A 16,739-nucleotide genomic window follows, 5' to 3' on the forward strand; every position below is an offset into this window, starting at 1 on the left:
ACGCTAATCTGTTAAGGTGGTCCATCTCTGTACAAGGAATGGACTTTACAGTGGAACACTGACCTGGGACTGACCATGCCAGTGCAGATGTCCTTTCCAGGTTCTTCCACTTGGGGAAATCAGACTTTCTTGGGCAAGGTTAGTTTCATCTCCTTTCGTTTGGGGGAGGGGGTGGTCATGTAAGAAAGTACCTTTTTTGACATAGTTACTTCCACTTTTTGCCTGGTACATGATGTGATTTTGACTGAAAGTGCACTAGGTTCCTGCTAACCAGGTCCCCAGTGTCAGAGCTCTTTCTGAAAACTGCATAGCTGTTTAGCTGTTTCCCCAATTGGCAAAACCTTTAACACCCTCTGTACGTCTCTAGTAACTGGTACCCCTGGAACCTAGGTGATGGGGTACTAAAGAAGGTCCCAAAGGGCTGCAGCACAAATATTGCCACTCTAAGGGACCCTTCCCCAAGCACATGGCAGGCTGCGATTGCAGGCTGCGTGTCTTAGTACAGACAAAAGTGAAAACACAGCGTGGCATACACACACCTTGTGTGCCATGTCCCATAACACTGCCTGCAATATATGTAAGTCACACCTCTAGCAGACCTTACAGCCCTGAGGCATTATATTTCTTATGAAGGCATATCTGCACGAGCAGATATGTTCCTGCTATATATGCCAATTCTCAGACATAGTAAGTGACCAGGTAAGCCATTTTAAATGCATGTGCTGGACATTGATCAATACGAATTACCGAGCTATATGATGGCTTCACTGAAGATAGGGGTGTTTGAGGTGGGAAAACACAGCTGATTGCAGAGGCCCCTTGACTTTTTGTCTCAATTTTTCACTTTTTGCTGGTGCAAAACGAGTATGCAAATTAGGCTAACTATAATTGGCTAAGTCAGCCTACCTACAAGTCCCTAGTATATGGTAGGGCATGTAGGTTTGGGGACCCCAGCATAGGTGTTGCCCCCATAGGTGCACTGCTGAGGTGCCCAGTGTTATTTTAAAGGCAGACCTACTGTCGTGGCTGCTTTTAAATTAAAGTTACATGCAAATTCGACTTGGAATTAAAAGTAGTTCCAAAGTCTTAAACTACCTTATTGTTAAATATAAGTCACCTCTAAGGTGTGCCCTATGTGCCCCTAGGGAAAACAGCCAAATTGGTTTTCCCTCATTGTAGTGAATGGCCTCCATAGGCTAGAATGGGGAGACTTTTTATTTTAATTTTAAAAGTCCCCTTAAGTAAAAGATACCTCACGTTTGGTATCAAATTAATTGTTATGATAAATCCCATAACTTCCAGTTGTTGGATTTAATATAACTTGTTCAGGTAAAGAGTTTTAAACTTTACCTGAAAAGTTACCAACTTCAGCCCTGCAGTGTTTTTGCTGCTTTGCTCTGATTGGCCAGCCCCTGGCAGCCTGGCAAGGCTGTATTGATGAGGTGTGAAGTGGCCTGGCTCAACACGAAGAGATGTGTCTGGGGGAGGAGATCTTCCCTCAGCAGATGGAAAGGCAGGAAGGGGTGAGAGCTGCTAAACTGGTCTTCAAAGGCAGGGAAGGACATTTGGAGCAACCCAGCACCTCCCTCACATCCTGCAAACCCAGACAGTTAGGTGCCCCCCTGATTAGATTAGGAGAGGGCAGGAGAAGGGTGTGTTTACGATTTTTAGCTACACCAGTGGGTGGGCTCAGCCAGATGTAACCTCCAAAAATCACTTTCAGCCATGATGGATTTTTGAGGAGCGTTACTCTCTGGAACTGATTTTTGCCACACTTCTCAGTCATCACAGGGGGAAGGACCCTGCACCTTATTGAAGAACCAGGATTTTTCACCCAGGAGCAAGGATAAAACTGGCAGACCTGCACCCACGGATCCCTACCAGGAAGAACTACAGAAGAAGGACTGCCCTGCTGGACCCCTGACCTGCACCTGGACACTGCACTCTGGAGGACTGCACCAGCTACTCACTTGGGCTTCACCACAAGAAGGACTTTGCCTGGCTTCAACTGGTTCAAGGAGGGACTCCCTGTTTGCTACAGGTGACAAATTGCTAACCAGAGTCCCCTGCACCAACTCCTGAAGAAACTGGCCAGCTGACCACTGTCCAGTGGCCAAAGAGGAGTTTGCGCCAGGTCCATTCTGGGAGTTGTAGCCCGCACCCTCAAGGAGCATCTAAGTGCTTCTGGAACCTTTGGGTGAGCTGTGGACCGCAAAAGAACCTTACAGGAACATCTGTAGGAAGCTCCAGAAGTTTGGGGAACTTTTGGGAAAAAAACTCCATAAAGGGACCGACCCGTCGCACCAACTCTAGCCGGCTTGCCTCATCTGCGACCCGGCCTGGCTTGCAGGTTCGTCCCTGTGGAAAAAATCTCCGGATTAGTGACTAAGTCCGAATGTAGAAAGTTGACTGGGACCTCCCAGACAGCATATCCAAAGAGGGCTCCAGGGACGTCCGATCAAGATTCAGGTTTGTTCAGGTAAAGAGTTTTGAACTTTACCTGAAAAGTTGCGAACCTCAGCCCTGGAGTGTTTTTGCTGCTTTGCTCTGATTGGCCAGGCTGCCTTCATGTATTGTGAAGTGGCCTGGCTCAACACAACGAGATGTGCCTGGGAAAGGAGATCTTTCCTCAGCAGATGGAAAGGCAGGAAGGGGGGAGGGCTGCCAAACTGGTCTTCAAAGTCTTCAAAGGCAGGGAAGGACATGTGGAGCAACCCAGCACCTCCCTCATATCCTGCAAACCAAGACAGTTAGGTGCCCCCCCTGACTAGATTAGGAGAGGGCAGGAGAAGGGTTTGTTTAAGATTTTTAGCCACAATAGTGGGTGGGCTCAGCCAGATGTAACCTCCAAAAATCACTTTCAGCCATGATGGATTTTTGAGGAGCTTTACTCTCTGGAATTGATTTTTGCCACACTTCCCAGGAAGTGGTCATCACAGGGGGAAGGACCCGGAACCTGATTGGAGAACCAGGACCCCCGTATTTTTCACCCAAGAGAAAGGATAAAACTGCCAGACCTGCACCCACAGATCAGATCAGATCCTTACCAGGAAGAAATACAGAAGAAGGACTGCCCTGCTGGACCCCTGACCTGCACCTGGATTCTGCACTCTGGAGGACTGCACCAGCTGCACACTTGGACTTTACCACAAGAAGAACTTTGCCCGGTTCAAGGAGGGACTCCCTGTTTGCTACAGGTGAAAAATTACTAACCAGAGTCCCCTGCAGCAGCTTCTGAAGAAGCTGACCAGTGGCCAAAAAGGAGTTTGCACCAGGTCCATTCCGGGAGTTTAGTCCGCACCCTCAAGGAGCATCTCTGAGCTTTTGGAACCTTGGGGTAAGCTGTGGACCTAAAAGGAACCTTACAGGAACATCTGGAAGAAGATCCAGAAGTTTGGAGAAAAAAGCTCTATAAAGGGAGCGACCCGTCGCAGCAACTCTAGCCAGTTTACCTCAACCGCGACCCGGCCTGACTTGCAAGTTTGTCCCGGTGAAGAAAGTCTCCCGATTAGTGACTAAGTCCGAATGTAGAAAGTTGACCAGGACCTCCCAGGCAGTGTATCTGAAGAGGGCTCCAGGGACGTCATATCAATATTCAGGTTTGCCCCAGTCGAAGGATTTTCATCTCGAAAAAACAACTAAGTCCTAAGGTAAAAATCTCCACCGAGGGCTACTGCGACGTGTATCCCAGGAAGAGTTCCAGGAGGTCAGATTGGACTGGCGACTTTTTCCCGCTGAAGAAAATCTTCAAGAAAACAACTAAGTCCGAAGGTTAACTTGTCACCAAGGCCTCCCGCGAGCTGTAGCCGAGCAGGCCTCCATCACAGTCTACCTCAAAATTTGACTTTGCCCCGATAGAGGTGGGACCAGATGACTAGATTGGTGCTATTCTTTTCTAAGCGCTAAAAAGCATTTATTCTTTAAAAAATTCATATCTCCTGTTCCCCTTATCTGATTTTAATCATTTTAGTGTCATTTTAAAGATGAAAATATAATCTATTTTTGTAAATTGGTATTGGATTTTTATGAGTTTTGTGTTTGACTTATTTACTGTTTTGTGATTTTTTTTTTTTTTTTTTAAATGCTTTACACATATGTCTCCTAAGTTAAGCCTTGTCGCTCGTTGCCAAGCTACCAAGGGTTGAGCTAGGTTTAATTTACTGAGACCTAACTGGACCTAAGTGGAGGTTAATGGCCTACTGCTAAGTGTAGGCACTTACCTGCCCTTACCAATAACCCATTTTCCAGCATTTGATATCAAACATCTCGGATTAGTGAACTCACACTGAGGCCAGTGTTTGATTTACCAGTACGTGCAGCCATAGAGCACCATAGAGGTGCACCCTGAAACCCTACCAGCCTCTGGTGTACTCACTGACCAGTTTCTACCTGCCTGCCACCGAATGACAGTTCTGGCCACCTAGGGCGAGAGCCTTCTGCTCTCAGGAGATTCAGAACAAAAGCCTGTCCAGGAAGAGGGTGTAACACCCCCTCCAACAGGATGACCTGATGATTAGCGTTCCTAAGGCAGCAAGCCTCAAACAGCTGCCACTTTTGAAATGCAAAACTGGCTCCTCACAGTAGAGGAAGCCACCCCCTGTTCAGAGCCATTTGGGGAAAATTAGCTATTCCTTTGGCGTGCCACCTACAGGCTAGTACCACCGCTAAGGTGAGCTATTGCAAGGTAGCGCTTCCTGGCAAGATCATCTGAACCACCTTAGTAAGCCATCTTTGAGATGGCATACACAGGAAATCTGGGACAGGGTAATGCCCACTTCCCACAGTATGTAGTCTTGTAGGGGTCTTAGTGACCCCCAAGGGTCAGTAGCCCATTGGCTACTACCCTAAACATCCCTAATGCCCTTGAATTCAGTATTTAGGGGAGCTTTTGGCACAAGGGAACCAGATCCTGCTACCTAAGAAGACCAAGGACACCGAAGAGCACAACAGCAGCAGAAGGGGAGGAAAGAAGCAGCTGACCTGGTATCATCGGCCTGTCTGCATCCTTCATCGAAGTCTGCACCAAAGGCAACATGTCCTGCAGCTGTGACTCCAGAAACCTCGGAGGACTGCTTGCCTTTGAAAAGGACTCAAGACCTCCCGTGAAGAGCAGACCTGTTCTCCGACAAACTCCAATAGAGGGGACTCTGAAGCCTCTGGAACCACCAAAACCTGACACCTGAAGTCACCACTGCACCCGCCATCTCTGACCTGAATTGTAGTGGACCTTCGGTGCCAACAAGGATCCCCAGCCTTCCAGAGTTTGTCAGTCGTGGTTTCACCCCTCCTGGACTCCCCGACAACACATGCAGCCCCTTCCGAAAAACCCAACACCTAAGGACACCTCTTCACCTTTCTCCCCTGAGCCTGAGCTGTGGAGAAGAGGACCAAAGAAGACCCACTGTTGGTTCAGCGGGACTGGCCTCCTAGCCAGAGCCAGCAGCCTCTTTCTGCAGCGACTGATCGCCATAGAAATGCTTAGGGCACCCAATGCTGTTTTGCACTCTGCACCCGGCAGCCCCACCTGTCGCTGAGGGTGTACTGTGGGTGCTGCCTTGGACCTTTCCCATTACTCACCTTAACCCCAGGAGATTGGTCTTCTAAGTGGCATTACTCTACCTGTTTGCAGAGCTTGTTTTTCCTCCCATAGGATAACATTGCAGAATTCAGAAGTCCACTTTTTGAAGTGAAAAGAATTCATATTTAAAAATGTACTTAACTGAGCATTTTTTCCCTGATGCCTAAATGTATAGAGAGATACTTACTATTTGTTATAAATTGGTGTGGATTCCTTTTTTGAGTTGTGTGTCTCATTTATTGACTATTGTGTGTATTTGCAGGTGTCTTTCACTCCTCTGTGTTAAGCCTAAGGCTGCTCAACCACACTACCCCTAAACAGAGCACATTGGGATTGTAGAGCAAGCCCTGTCCACCCACTGGGGACCCCTTGGACCCCTTACACGGTGTTTACATACTACATAAAGGGCCAGTTTCTTACAGGAATGAATTGAACAGCATAGCTGTTTTGGGATACCAGATCCATGTTGCTTAGATTTTAGACCCATACTTCCCTCTTTATAGGCATGATCAGCTTCACTAATTTATTTTACCACATTCAGATGAATGACTTGCGGGCTTATGGTTTGGTGTTGCAGGTTAGTGGCGCGACTGCAGAGCTATGAATCTAATTAAAGATTCAGGTCAACAAGTCATTTTTTTCACTTTCTGGTTAGTAGTCTGATCAGCATATATATTCGTCTGAAATAGGTTGTCATCTCCACTTGCAGAAAAACCTGATGTGTCTAGTATTGGTGTTTGCAGCAAAATAATGCTTCTAATCCTCTAAATGTTTGTGCACGTAGGTGGACCAGCCCCACAGAGATCTGCTTTGTGTTTCTTCTTGATAGGTTAAATCTTATTTGTTCTGTTTGGATATGTTTGACTGTTAGAAGCTGTTGGGTTTGAGGTTAGTTGTCATATGTTAACTAATCACTTGGATTGTGCAGCAGATTTCCTCTGTTGCCGCCTATTCCTTTACACCAGCATTTCTCGAACTATGGTTCTTATGCTGTTTCTTGGGTGGGCCAGGAACGTCCGAGCAATAAATAACAATGCCCTTAATTTCTATATTTCTCTTTGTCACATTTTCTGGTGCTCCAGAGATGGATGTCAAATATCAGGCTATGTCTTCTGATAAAATGCTGCTTATTCTTTTAAAATGGGATTTGTGTTTAATTTTCTTTCTCTGACTGCAAATTGGGAGGAGTGAATTGTGTGACAATCTTGGTGGAGTACAGGGAGTGTGAAAAAGAAGGCTGTAGACTGTTTTGTTTGCAACACCCAATATAATGTAAATAATTCTAAATGAACTGTATGCATCAGCATTTAGGAAAGCAAAAATGCAGCACATTTGTAATTCTGAAGTGCACTGGAAACATATTTTAATGGGATCAAAACAAATAAAGCAATATACTTGGTGATGCCCAAATGATAAATATTTACTTAGAACCGCTTTCCACGCATTATCATTTGAGTGCTATATATTTTTAAGAGTAAAACTGTATCCATGCAAAGTTTGTAACTATTTCAATGCAAAATGTGCTGTGTGTAAAATGTCAATGCACTACCACATGATTCTTTAGATTGATTAATTCATTCATTTAGATCTTTATTCGATCTCATCAAAATGGATCATAAAAGAGAAGCAACACATCACATAATTAGCAAAAATTAAAAAATTGGATTAAAAAAATCAGCCCTCCTCGTGTCTGTAGGAAACTGGGTTTTGTTGCAGTAGTCACCCTCCACTTTTTGATGCAACTTTGAAGTGCACTGTATCCTGCTAACACGGTCCCCAGTGACAGTGTTCTTTCCCTAAAAACAAGATAACTCTGCAATTGTTCCATAATTGGCAATAACTTTAGCATCCCTGTAAGTCCCAAGTAAGGGGTACCCCGGTACATAAGGCATGGGTACTAAAGAGGGTGCCTAAGGGCTGCAGCACATATCGTGCTACCCTTACAGACCTCTCACCATACTCATGCAAACTGCAATTGCAGGCTGCATGAAATGGTGCAGACAAAAGTGCAAACACAACATGGCACACAGGCTGTGTGCCATGCCCATTGACACTGGATGCAATATACGTAAGTCACCCCGACAGCACGCCTTTCAGAGCTAAGGCAGGGTGCATTATAGTACATGCATGGGCATATCTGCATGAGCAGAGATGCCTGTGTTTTGTCAATTCTAGGACATTGTAAGTGAACAGAAAAGCCATTTTATGTACATGTGCAGAACACTGGTAATCATGAGTTCTCCAGCTAAGTAATGGCTTCACTGAAACCTATTGTGTTTTGTATCAAATACCTTGTATTAATAAACCCACACTGATTCCAGTGAAATATTTATTAATGCATGCACCCAGAGGGCACCTAGAGCAGTCTCTAGTGTACTGGCTGACTGGTCCAAGCCAACTTTTTTAATACAGGCACATTTCTGCCCCCCAGGAGGTGAGAACTCTGCTCTTGAAGGCCAGAAACAATGCCTGATCTGCAGGAGGTGTTTACACCTCTTCCAGACTGGGTGGCTAGTAATCAGCATACCAAGGACAGGCACTTCAAAGACCCTGCTGCCTTTTATGTGCAACCCCGGCTTTCCCCAGTCTTGGGAGAAGCCACCCCATGCCCTTAAGCCTATTTGCACCATGACAGACAGCAACTTAGGTAGACAGGAGGTGTGTTAATCACCCAGGCTAGTCACACCCCTAAGGTGGGCTACCTGGAGTGAACATGAAAGTTCAAATTCCACCATCTTGGTTTTGGTGGAAATAGGCTCACTGGGTCAGTGTTATGCCCACTCCCCTCAGGAAGTGGTCATGTAGGAGGTGTAGTCACCCTAAGGGTAGGTAACCCATTGACTACTGCCTAACACTCCCCTAAATTGAGTATTTTGGAGGCACCCTTCATTCCAGTAACTAGATTCTACCAACCTCTGAAGGACACCGAAGGGCTGCAAAAAGCAAGATCTGAGGAACAGCATCTGACTTGGTGCCAAACAAGCCAGCCTGCCTGCTGAACTAGACTATTGGGAAAAAGTTGTCTCATCCTGTAGCTGGTTTGCCCTCAAAAAGCCTGGGATGACTGGCAGCACTTCACGGATCAGCAGCAATCTCCCTTAGAGCAGAGGAGCTGCTTCCCTTCACGTTTGCAAGTACCAAATATCAACCCCAGAGTCTCAGATGGCCAAAAACCCTACACCGGAAAGCACCACTGCACCTAAGCCCCCCAGGAGGAGTTGAAGTGGATCAACAGTGCCAACTGGGTCCTGAGACCCTCAACAGCTGAGCCCCCCTTTGGGTTTGGCAGTACCGGTCCCAAAATCCCCTCCTGCAGCCTATTTCTGCAGGCTTGCTGGCTACCAAGAACTGGAATCTCTCCTGCAAAGCACCCCAGCTGGACAATAACCCACTCCCTATGAGCCCCTCCCCCCTCCCCCGACAGAGTTGCTGTGAAGCGATGGTGTACCTGCATGCCAGTGACCCCCAAGACCTTGAGCCTTCCTTTGGGTTCAGCCGAACTTGTCACCCAGTCCCCACTTGCACCCTCTTTTCCCCAGGACTGTTTTCCATTGAAGTGGATGGATCATCTGACGTTAAACACCTCTGCACCTGGGCGTCCCGGTGCCTCCCAAAGAGAACAGTTGTTGCTACCTCAGACCCTGCTCCATACCCACCTTAACTTCAGAAGACTGGTCCTGTAAGTCAGTGTTAAGTGCCAGTGTGTTGTATCTGTTGCTTTCCCATAGGATCACATTAGGGCAAAAACGCTAAAGAGCACCTCTGTACCCAGACGCCTAGGTGCCTCCCGAAGTGACCTTTTGGTGCTGCCTTGGACCTTGCCCCTACTTACCTTAACTACAGGAAAACTGTCCTATAAATAGTTGCCAAATACCCGTATGCAGTATATGCTTATTTTTATATAGGATAAAATTAATACATTAAAATTAATGCAACTGTGTTTGCTGTATACACCAGAACTGCTAACTTAAAAAGCACTTACCCAATCACGAAGGTCTCGGTATTAAAATGTATATAAAAATATGTGCTATTTTTCTAAAATTTTTGGATCTCCTTATTGATCGAGTGTGTATCATTTATTGATTGTGTGCATACAGCAAATGTCTAACACTCCCCTTTGTTTAGCCTAAGGTGCTCGACCCTATTACCACAAATAGAGCACATTTGTGCTTGTTTTATGCATCGAAGGCAATGGGCCATCTAGGTGGTCATGGCTGTATAGTGTCCATTCTCTTTGATCTAATACAGCTGTATGCCTTGCTTATTAATAAAATCAATTTGCCTGATCTGAAATAATTAGAGAATGCGAGGAAGCATGTTTTTTTTTTAACTGTTGAGATTCTCCAGCTCCAAGTTGGGCCCTCTGTGCCAGGACTGTAAGCCTTGTTGAATGGAGTGCAGCAGGGAGTTGCAATTAATTTGGCATCTTTGCTTTACAGTGTGAACTTACTTAACATCTAGGTAAGTAATCTATGTGTTAAGTCTAATTAATTGATACTTTTCATGTATTTGTTTTGCTTGATTTGTTGGAATCATAATGTTTAGTATTTGCAGTTTGGCATCCTAATACTGTGCCAGGGCAAGGATGGATACCGGCAGGTCCATCGTTGTTATCATGTTATCCTTGTACATTGCCAATTCATGGGTAACCAGGCCCATTCGTACACCCTGGATACTTCAGATTTTTAAAGAAAGCCCTGTCCACGTCTATGGAGATAGCATGACTTTTTACACCACATACCTCTTTTTGGTATACTATTTAAAGAGACAGCTTCCGACAGTGCCCACTAAAAGTGGGTGGACCCTAAACGTTTGTTGTTCTTAAAGTAGGTTGTGGTTCTAAAAAGTTTAGGAGGCACTGGTTTAGACAGTAGATAAATCGCCTGGTTGGTTGGATAGTAGAGTTGTCCTTCTGCTGCAGGCTGATGGCTTAGGCAGGAAAGCTGATTCTGTGTTACAGGTTTTTGCAATGATTGTTACCCACCTGATTGAACTATTATTCTCTTACAAGTGGTGACCTGAATCAGTAAGGCTGCTAAGTATAATGGGTGCATGCCTCCGAAGCACTAATTAAGAACAACAGATGTGAAGTGATAATTGTTTCACAAATAAACATTTGCTGTTGGTCTAGTATGTGATGTATCTCCAGAGTTTAGTAACATGAAGAAAAGTACTTGCAAATGAGTTTTTATTCCTTCTTACTTTTCTTATTTTAGGCCTGTGAAAAAGTTGGCATGCAGATCCCTCGTTTCTGTTACCATGAACGGTTGTCGGTGGCTGGAAATTGTCGGATGTGCCTAGTGGAAATTGAGAAAGCTCCCAAGGTAACTTAGGCATAGCAGATAAAGTGTAGTTGCCCGACATGGGCAAAATAACCCTTTGATCATTTATTTTAAATAATGGCATTCCTTTAACAGCTTCTACCAGGCTGTAATTTGAAGATTAGGCACTGGTGCTGCACTTGCAGTGATAGTTCTAAAAACATAATAAATTATGTCTCGTAGCCTAAGTATCAATATGCCTCCTAAAAAATATTTGCATGTAATGCCTAGGATAGACGGTCAATCAGGAAGTCAGCTGATTTCATTATAAATAGAAAAGCCACGTTTTCAGCATGATGCAGCATTCGAAGTGTTTTTTTTATTTTATTTTATTTTTTTTAAGTTTCAAAAAATTCTGGGAAAGAATTGAGCTCTTCGCATGGTATGAACATTGCTGCTGATGAATAGAATTTCAAGCAATGGTGAGAAAGGTGAGAGTAGGATTATCGGGATAATATTAGAAAATTATTTCTGTTAGATTTTGAGACCATCCTGGATACAGACCCAGTGAAACACAATTTTAAAGTGGCCTTGTTTCCTTGCTGTTAACAAGGGCGTGGCATACACAGACAAGGGGACTGGAATTTCACAGTTGACCGTTTTCTAGTAAGAGCATTCTAGATAGATTCTTTTTTTACGACAGTGGTGTTTACGCTGTACCTCATTACAGAAATCCTGACTGGATGAAACATGGCATATCCAGCTAATACACTTTGGAAGCAAAATCTGCTAGTTGGCTGTTGCAGGAACCAATCTCTCTGGGCTAACAAATGTCCTAAATAGCTTGCCCTGGTGAGAGATGGAGATTTCATGCAAGGAGGAGTGTGAGGCTTCTTAGACCTGAGGTGCCAACGTTTGAGCAGTATTCTGCTAGGGCCTGGTTCTAACCATATTACATTTGATAGTCAGGAGATGGGAAAGATTTATTCGGGACAGTACTAAACAGTAGTTCATAGTAATATGTGTACATCACTCATGTTTATGTATTTCTCATTTACAATTTAAGGCAGAGTGCGATAACTTGTTTGCCCAGAAGCATCAAACATGAGGTTAAGGGCTGAAGCCTGGATTAGAACGAAGGTCCCTGTAATGGGAAGGAGCAGTTAAGCCAGTATACAAACATCTCTTCTCAGAGCAATCTCTTTGCAGGCAATAGTGCTCTTTTGGCTTCGCATAACTTTTATGTATGTTTTGCCTTCGTTTGTGGAGTCACTTATGCCACAGAAAAAATAGTGGTCGGGACAGTGGGGCTGGGCTTCCTAGGAGGGCCTTTTATAAAATGGTCTCATGTTATATGTACGCTAGACACCCCAGATGCTGCTTAGCTTCTTGTTGTTTATGCAAAGATCATTGTGCATTTCTTGTCTCGTGCATGTTATTGTTGTCTTATTAGTTTTTATTTGTTCTAATCATGGTGGGTTGTTTGCTGACGGTGTTTTTCGTATCACTGCAGCCAGTTGCGGCCTGTGCCATGCCAGTTATGAAGGGATGGAACATTCTGACAAATTCTGAAAAGTCAAGGAAAGCAAGGTACCTTTTCTAGACTTATTCAGGTGCCCAGTTAAGTCTCCACTAACCGCCTGGAAGATAATCTATAATGACATTGCTTTTGTGCTATTATGATATTCGCTGAACTTATTTTTGACTCCATGTTCATGCCTTCTCTCCTTTTGGCAATCATTCCTCCACTTGTTATTCCTCTCCTGTGTCTTCTTGCTAGTGCCTGTCATGTTTTTTCCTGGCCCTTGTCTGTGCTCTAATTCCCTACCCACATATTTCTTGTGCCCTGGTTTCCACTCTGCTGCCCCTTCTTGTCATTGTGGCGCCCATTGCCTCTTTGATGCTTTTAACCCTTGGACCTCTGTGCCATCTATCACTTCCCTGTTCTCATCCTTTATTTCTCCTGACTTCGTACCCACTGTACCTCTCTATGATTGAAATCCAGATTAATTAGCAATGCCAGTGCTTGTTTTTAAATAGTTTCCAATGACAGTGTATAAAACTTAGTTTAGTAATGTAAAAAGGAATTCCCCAGCTACTGGTTTTACTTACTGTTTTCTGTAACAGACACACATATTTTTCCCCACAGAGAAGGTGTGATGGAATTCCTTCTGGCAAACCACCCTCTGGATTGCCCCATATGTGATCAAGGAGGAGAATGTGATTTGCAGGTAAATGTTTAAGACATGTTTTGTGATACTCTTGTTCACTATATTTTTCTTAATTTTGAAACCATCAGTTTAGTTACAGAATTTGGTGCAAAGAAGTCTGAACTCCTAGCTGCTGAAGCAACTTGGGCCAGATATGGATTGCGTACTTTTGAATGGGAGAAAGCTATATTGATTTTTCCCTTCTGTTCTTAAACTGTATTATCTATGCGCATGTGAAGGCTACTTGGCCACATTGTATGGTTCAAATGTATTTTTGTTTTCATATGAATAAGAACACACACGCACATTTGCCTACAACCATTAGCTGGCAAGGCATACACTTATTAACCACTTTTAATTGCAAAATTCCACTTTCCCCTGACTCCTCTGCTGACATCAGCCCAAAAAGTCTTATCTGGAGTGCAGTTCTCCATGATCTTCTCCGGGCTATCCCACTTGCCAGTTTGAACTCACACCAGTGCTTTCTGTCATTCTCTACTATTCTTAGTGCTCTTAAGTATGGAGGCACATGAGTTCTTTCATTTCCAGACCTCACAATAGCAGGAATTGGTGTCCAGTGAGTCTCATACCTGTTTTGCTATCCCCTCAGTTGTATTTAGTAAAAGCAACAATGGCTGCCCACCAAATCACCTTGTACCAGAATGCTAAAATTGTATTATAGCAATGGTTTCTGATGAAAGCTCAGGGTGTTTGCATAGGGATAACACAATTTTAGTAGAAAAGAGTGACAAATTACTTGTCAAAGTTTCACAAAAGAATAAAGAAACACCAACATGATAATTAGCCGCAAATAATATAAGTGCAGGAATAAATATTTAAAATGAGTGCTCCGGTGAATACAAGGGGCAAAGGCACATGAACAAATATTTAAAAAACAAAGTGCTTGTTTTATGCATCGAAGGCAATGGGCCATCTAGGTGGTCATGGCTGTATAGTGTCCATTCTCTTTGATCTAATACAGCTGTATGCCTTGCTTATTAATAAAATCAATTTGCCTGATCTGAAATAATTAGAGAATGCGAGGAAGCATGTTTTTTTTTTAACTGTTGAGATTCTCCAGCTCCAAGTTGGGCCCTCTGTGCCAGGACTGTAAGCCTTGTTGAATGGAGTGCAGCAGGGAGTTGCAATTAATTTGGCATCTTTGCTTTACAGTGTGAACTTACTTAACATCTAGGTAAGTAATCTATGTGTTAAGTCTAATTAATTGATACTTTTCATGTATTTGTTTTGCTTGATTTGTTGGAATCATAATGTTTAGTATTTGCAGTTTGGCATCCTAATACTGTGCCAGGGCAAGGATGGATACCGGCAGGTCCATCGTTGTTATCATGTTATCCTTGTACATTGCCAATTCATGGGTAACCAGGCCCATTCGTACACCCTGGATATTACCATTTCCTCAAATCCTCTCTACCAGCGAATTCTGAGAGAGAAAAAAAGGAGAGGTCAAAGTGGATGTCCATGCCTGGTGCTTCTTGCAATCCTAATGCAACTTGAGGCCAGGGCTTTTGGATTTGTGTAGCTGCTGAGGACCCAGCTTCTGAACTGCCTGCTAGGCCAGAGGTTGCCATTGTTCAGTCTAAGAATGACCAAAGTACCCGACCAAATGCCTTCTTGGTGTCTGGGGGGGAGGGGGGTGGGGGGGAACCAATTGTGGTTCTTTTTTTCCAGTATTTAGGATGTTGTCAGTCAGTTGTGCCAGTTTTTTGGTGGTGTAGCTGACGTTTCTGCCGGGTACAAAAGTTGGTCTGAATCTACCAGCATGCCTGTGAACAATTTTGGTCAGAAGTTAGCTGTGACATTTGTCAATACGAGCTGCATACATGTTTCTCTTTTCTGTGTCCTGTCTGGGTTGTCAGATATCCTAGTCTGGAACCGTGATCCTGTGATCTCAGTTTGCTCTGTAATCGCACAGAGCGATCGGTCAGCAAGGTTTGGCAGAAGATTTTCTAAAAGAGGGGTGTGAAACCATCTGAAATTTGAAATGTGTTCAGTTTTATTCTACTGATTCCTCAGATTTTGTTGATCTGTATAGGTTTCTCGATTCCATGCGCCTCTTAAGCCTTAAGCTTTCAATGGGTGCTTTAGAGAGATAATTGTCGATCTCTGAGGTGGCAAGGGTCTCTGAGCAGTACAGTTCTTTATTGTATTCCCGAAATGCCTCAGTTATGTTTTGGTTTCCAGAGCACAAATGACCTGACCTATTTTTAACCTCTTCCCTGCCAGGCCTTATTCCCCTCCGTTGCCAAGCCCTTTTGTGGCTTTTTGGGGTAGTTCACACTTAGGCCCTCATAACTTTCTGTCTACATAAGCTATCCACGCCAACTTTGCGTCCTTTTCTTCCAACATCCTAGGGATTCCAAAGGTTACCCAGTTTTTGTGGGTTCCTTTAGAGGAAGCCAAGAAATTAGCCAAAATACAGCTAAAATCTGTTCCTTTTGGGGAAAAATGGGAGAAAAGTGCTGCAGAAGAAAGCATGTGCTTTTTTCCCCTGCAAATGGCATCAACAAAGGGTCTGAGGTGGTAAAAACACAATCTTCCCAGCTTTCAGGAGCAGACAGACTTGAATAAAAAAAACTCAATTTTCAACACAATTTTGGCATTTAACTGGGACATACGCCCTTTTCACTATTTTTTGTGCTTTCAGCCTCCTTCCAGTTAGTGACAGAAGTTAGTGTGAAACCAGTGGTAGATCACAGACAACTAAACATTTCTAAAAAGTAGACAAAATTCTGAATTCAGCAAGGGGTCACTTGTGTAGATCCTCCAAGGTTTTCCTACTGAAAGTAACAGCTGAAATAAAAAATAAATATTGTGGTTGAGTTGAAAAAAAACAGCAATTTCTGTCCACGTTTTCTTCTGTAACTTTTTCCAGCTATGGCAGATTTTTTAAAGCAATATACTGTTGCGTCTGCTGGACTCTTGTGGTTGCGGGGATATATAGGGCTTGTAGATTCATCAAGAACCCTAGGTACCCAGAGCCAATAAATGAGCTGCACCTTGCAACAGGTTTTCATTGTATACCTGGCAGTGAAAAATAGGTATCAAGCGAACCTTTATATTTCCAAAATGGGCACAAGATAAGGTGTTGAGAAGTAGTGCTTATTTGCACATCTCGGAAATCGGGGGTCCCCATACTCGTGAATTACAGGGCATTTCTCAAATAGACTTATTTTTTACACTCTATCTTACATTTGGAAAGAACAAATGTAGAGCAAGACAATGGGCAATAACACTTGTTCTTCTATTCTGTCCCCTCCCCCCCAAGTCTCCTGATAAAAATGGTACCTCACTTGTGTGGGTAGGCCTAGTTACCCGCAACAGGAAACGCCCCAAAATGCAACATGGACACTTCATTTAACATTGAAAACTGTCCTATTTTTTGCAAAGTGCTTAGCTGTGGATTTTGGCCTCTAGCTCAGCCGGCACCTAGGGAAACATGGCAAACCTATAAAAAAAAAATTAAACTAGACACCTGGGGGAATTCAGAATGGGGTGACTTGTGGGACTCTAGCCAGGTTCTGGCATCCAGAATCCTTTGCAAACCTCAACGTTTGTCTAAAAAACACTTTTCCCCTCACATTTCGGAGCTGCAGATTTCTGAAACCTGAGGGAAGCCACAAACTTCCTTCCACCCAGCATTCCCTCAAGTCTCAGATAAAAATGGTA

At 43.9% G+C, this 16,739-nt stretch overlaps 1 protein-coding gene across 3 annotated transcripts in view; it reads left to right on the forward strand.

The window, feature by feature from the left end:
• NDUFS1 (NADH:ubiquinone oxidoreductase core subunit S1) overlaps positions 1-16,739 on the forward strand; it is a 490,208-nt gene that overhangs the window by 96,845 nt on the left and 376,624 nt on the right. For all 3 annotated transcript variants that reach the window (XM_069225983.1, XM_069225982.1, XM_069225981.1), the window contains 3 exons: positions 10,795-10,902; positions 12,353-12,429; positions 12,989-13,070. In XM_069225983.1, the coding sequence (XP_069082084.1) occupies positions 10,795-10,902; positions 12,353-12,429; positions 12,989-13,070 (267 nt within the window). The remainder of the gene's footprint in view (positions 1-10,794; positions 10,903-12,352; positions 12,430-12,988; positions 13,071-16,739) is intronic.

This window comes from Pleurodeles waltl, chromosome 3_1, assembly GCF_031143425.1.
Source record: "Pleurodeles waltl isolate 20211129_DDA chromosome 3_1, aPleWal1.hap1.20221129, whole genome shotgun sequence".
NCBI lineage: Eukaryota > Metazoa > Chordata > Amphibia > Caudata > Salamandridae > Pleurodeles > Pleurodeles waltl.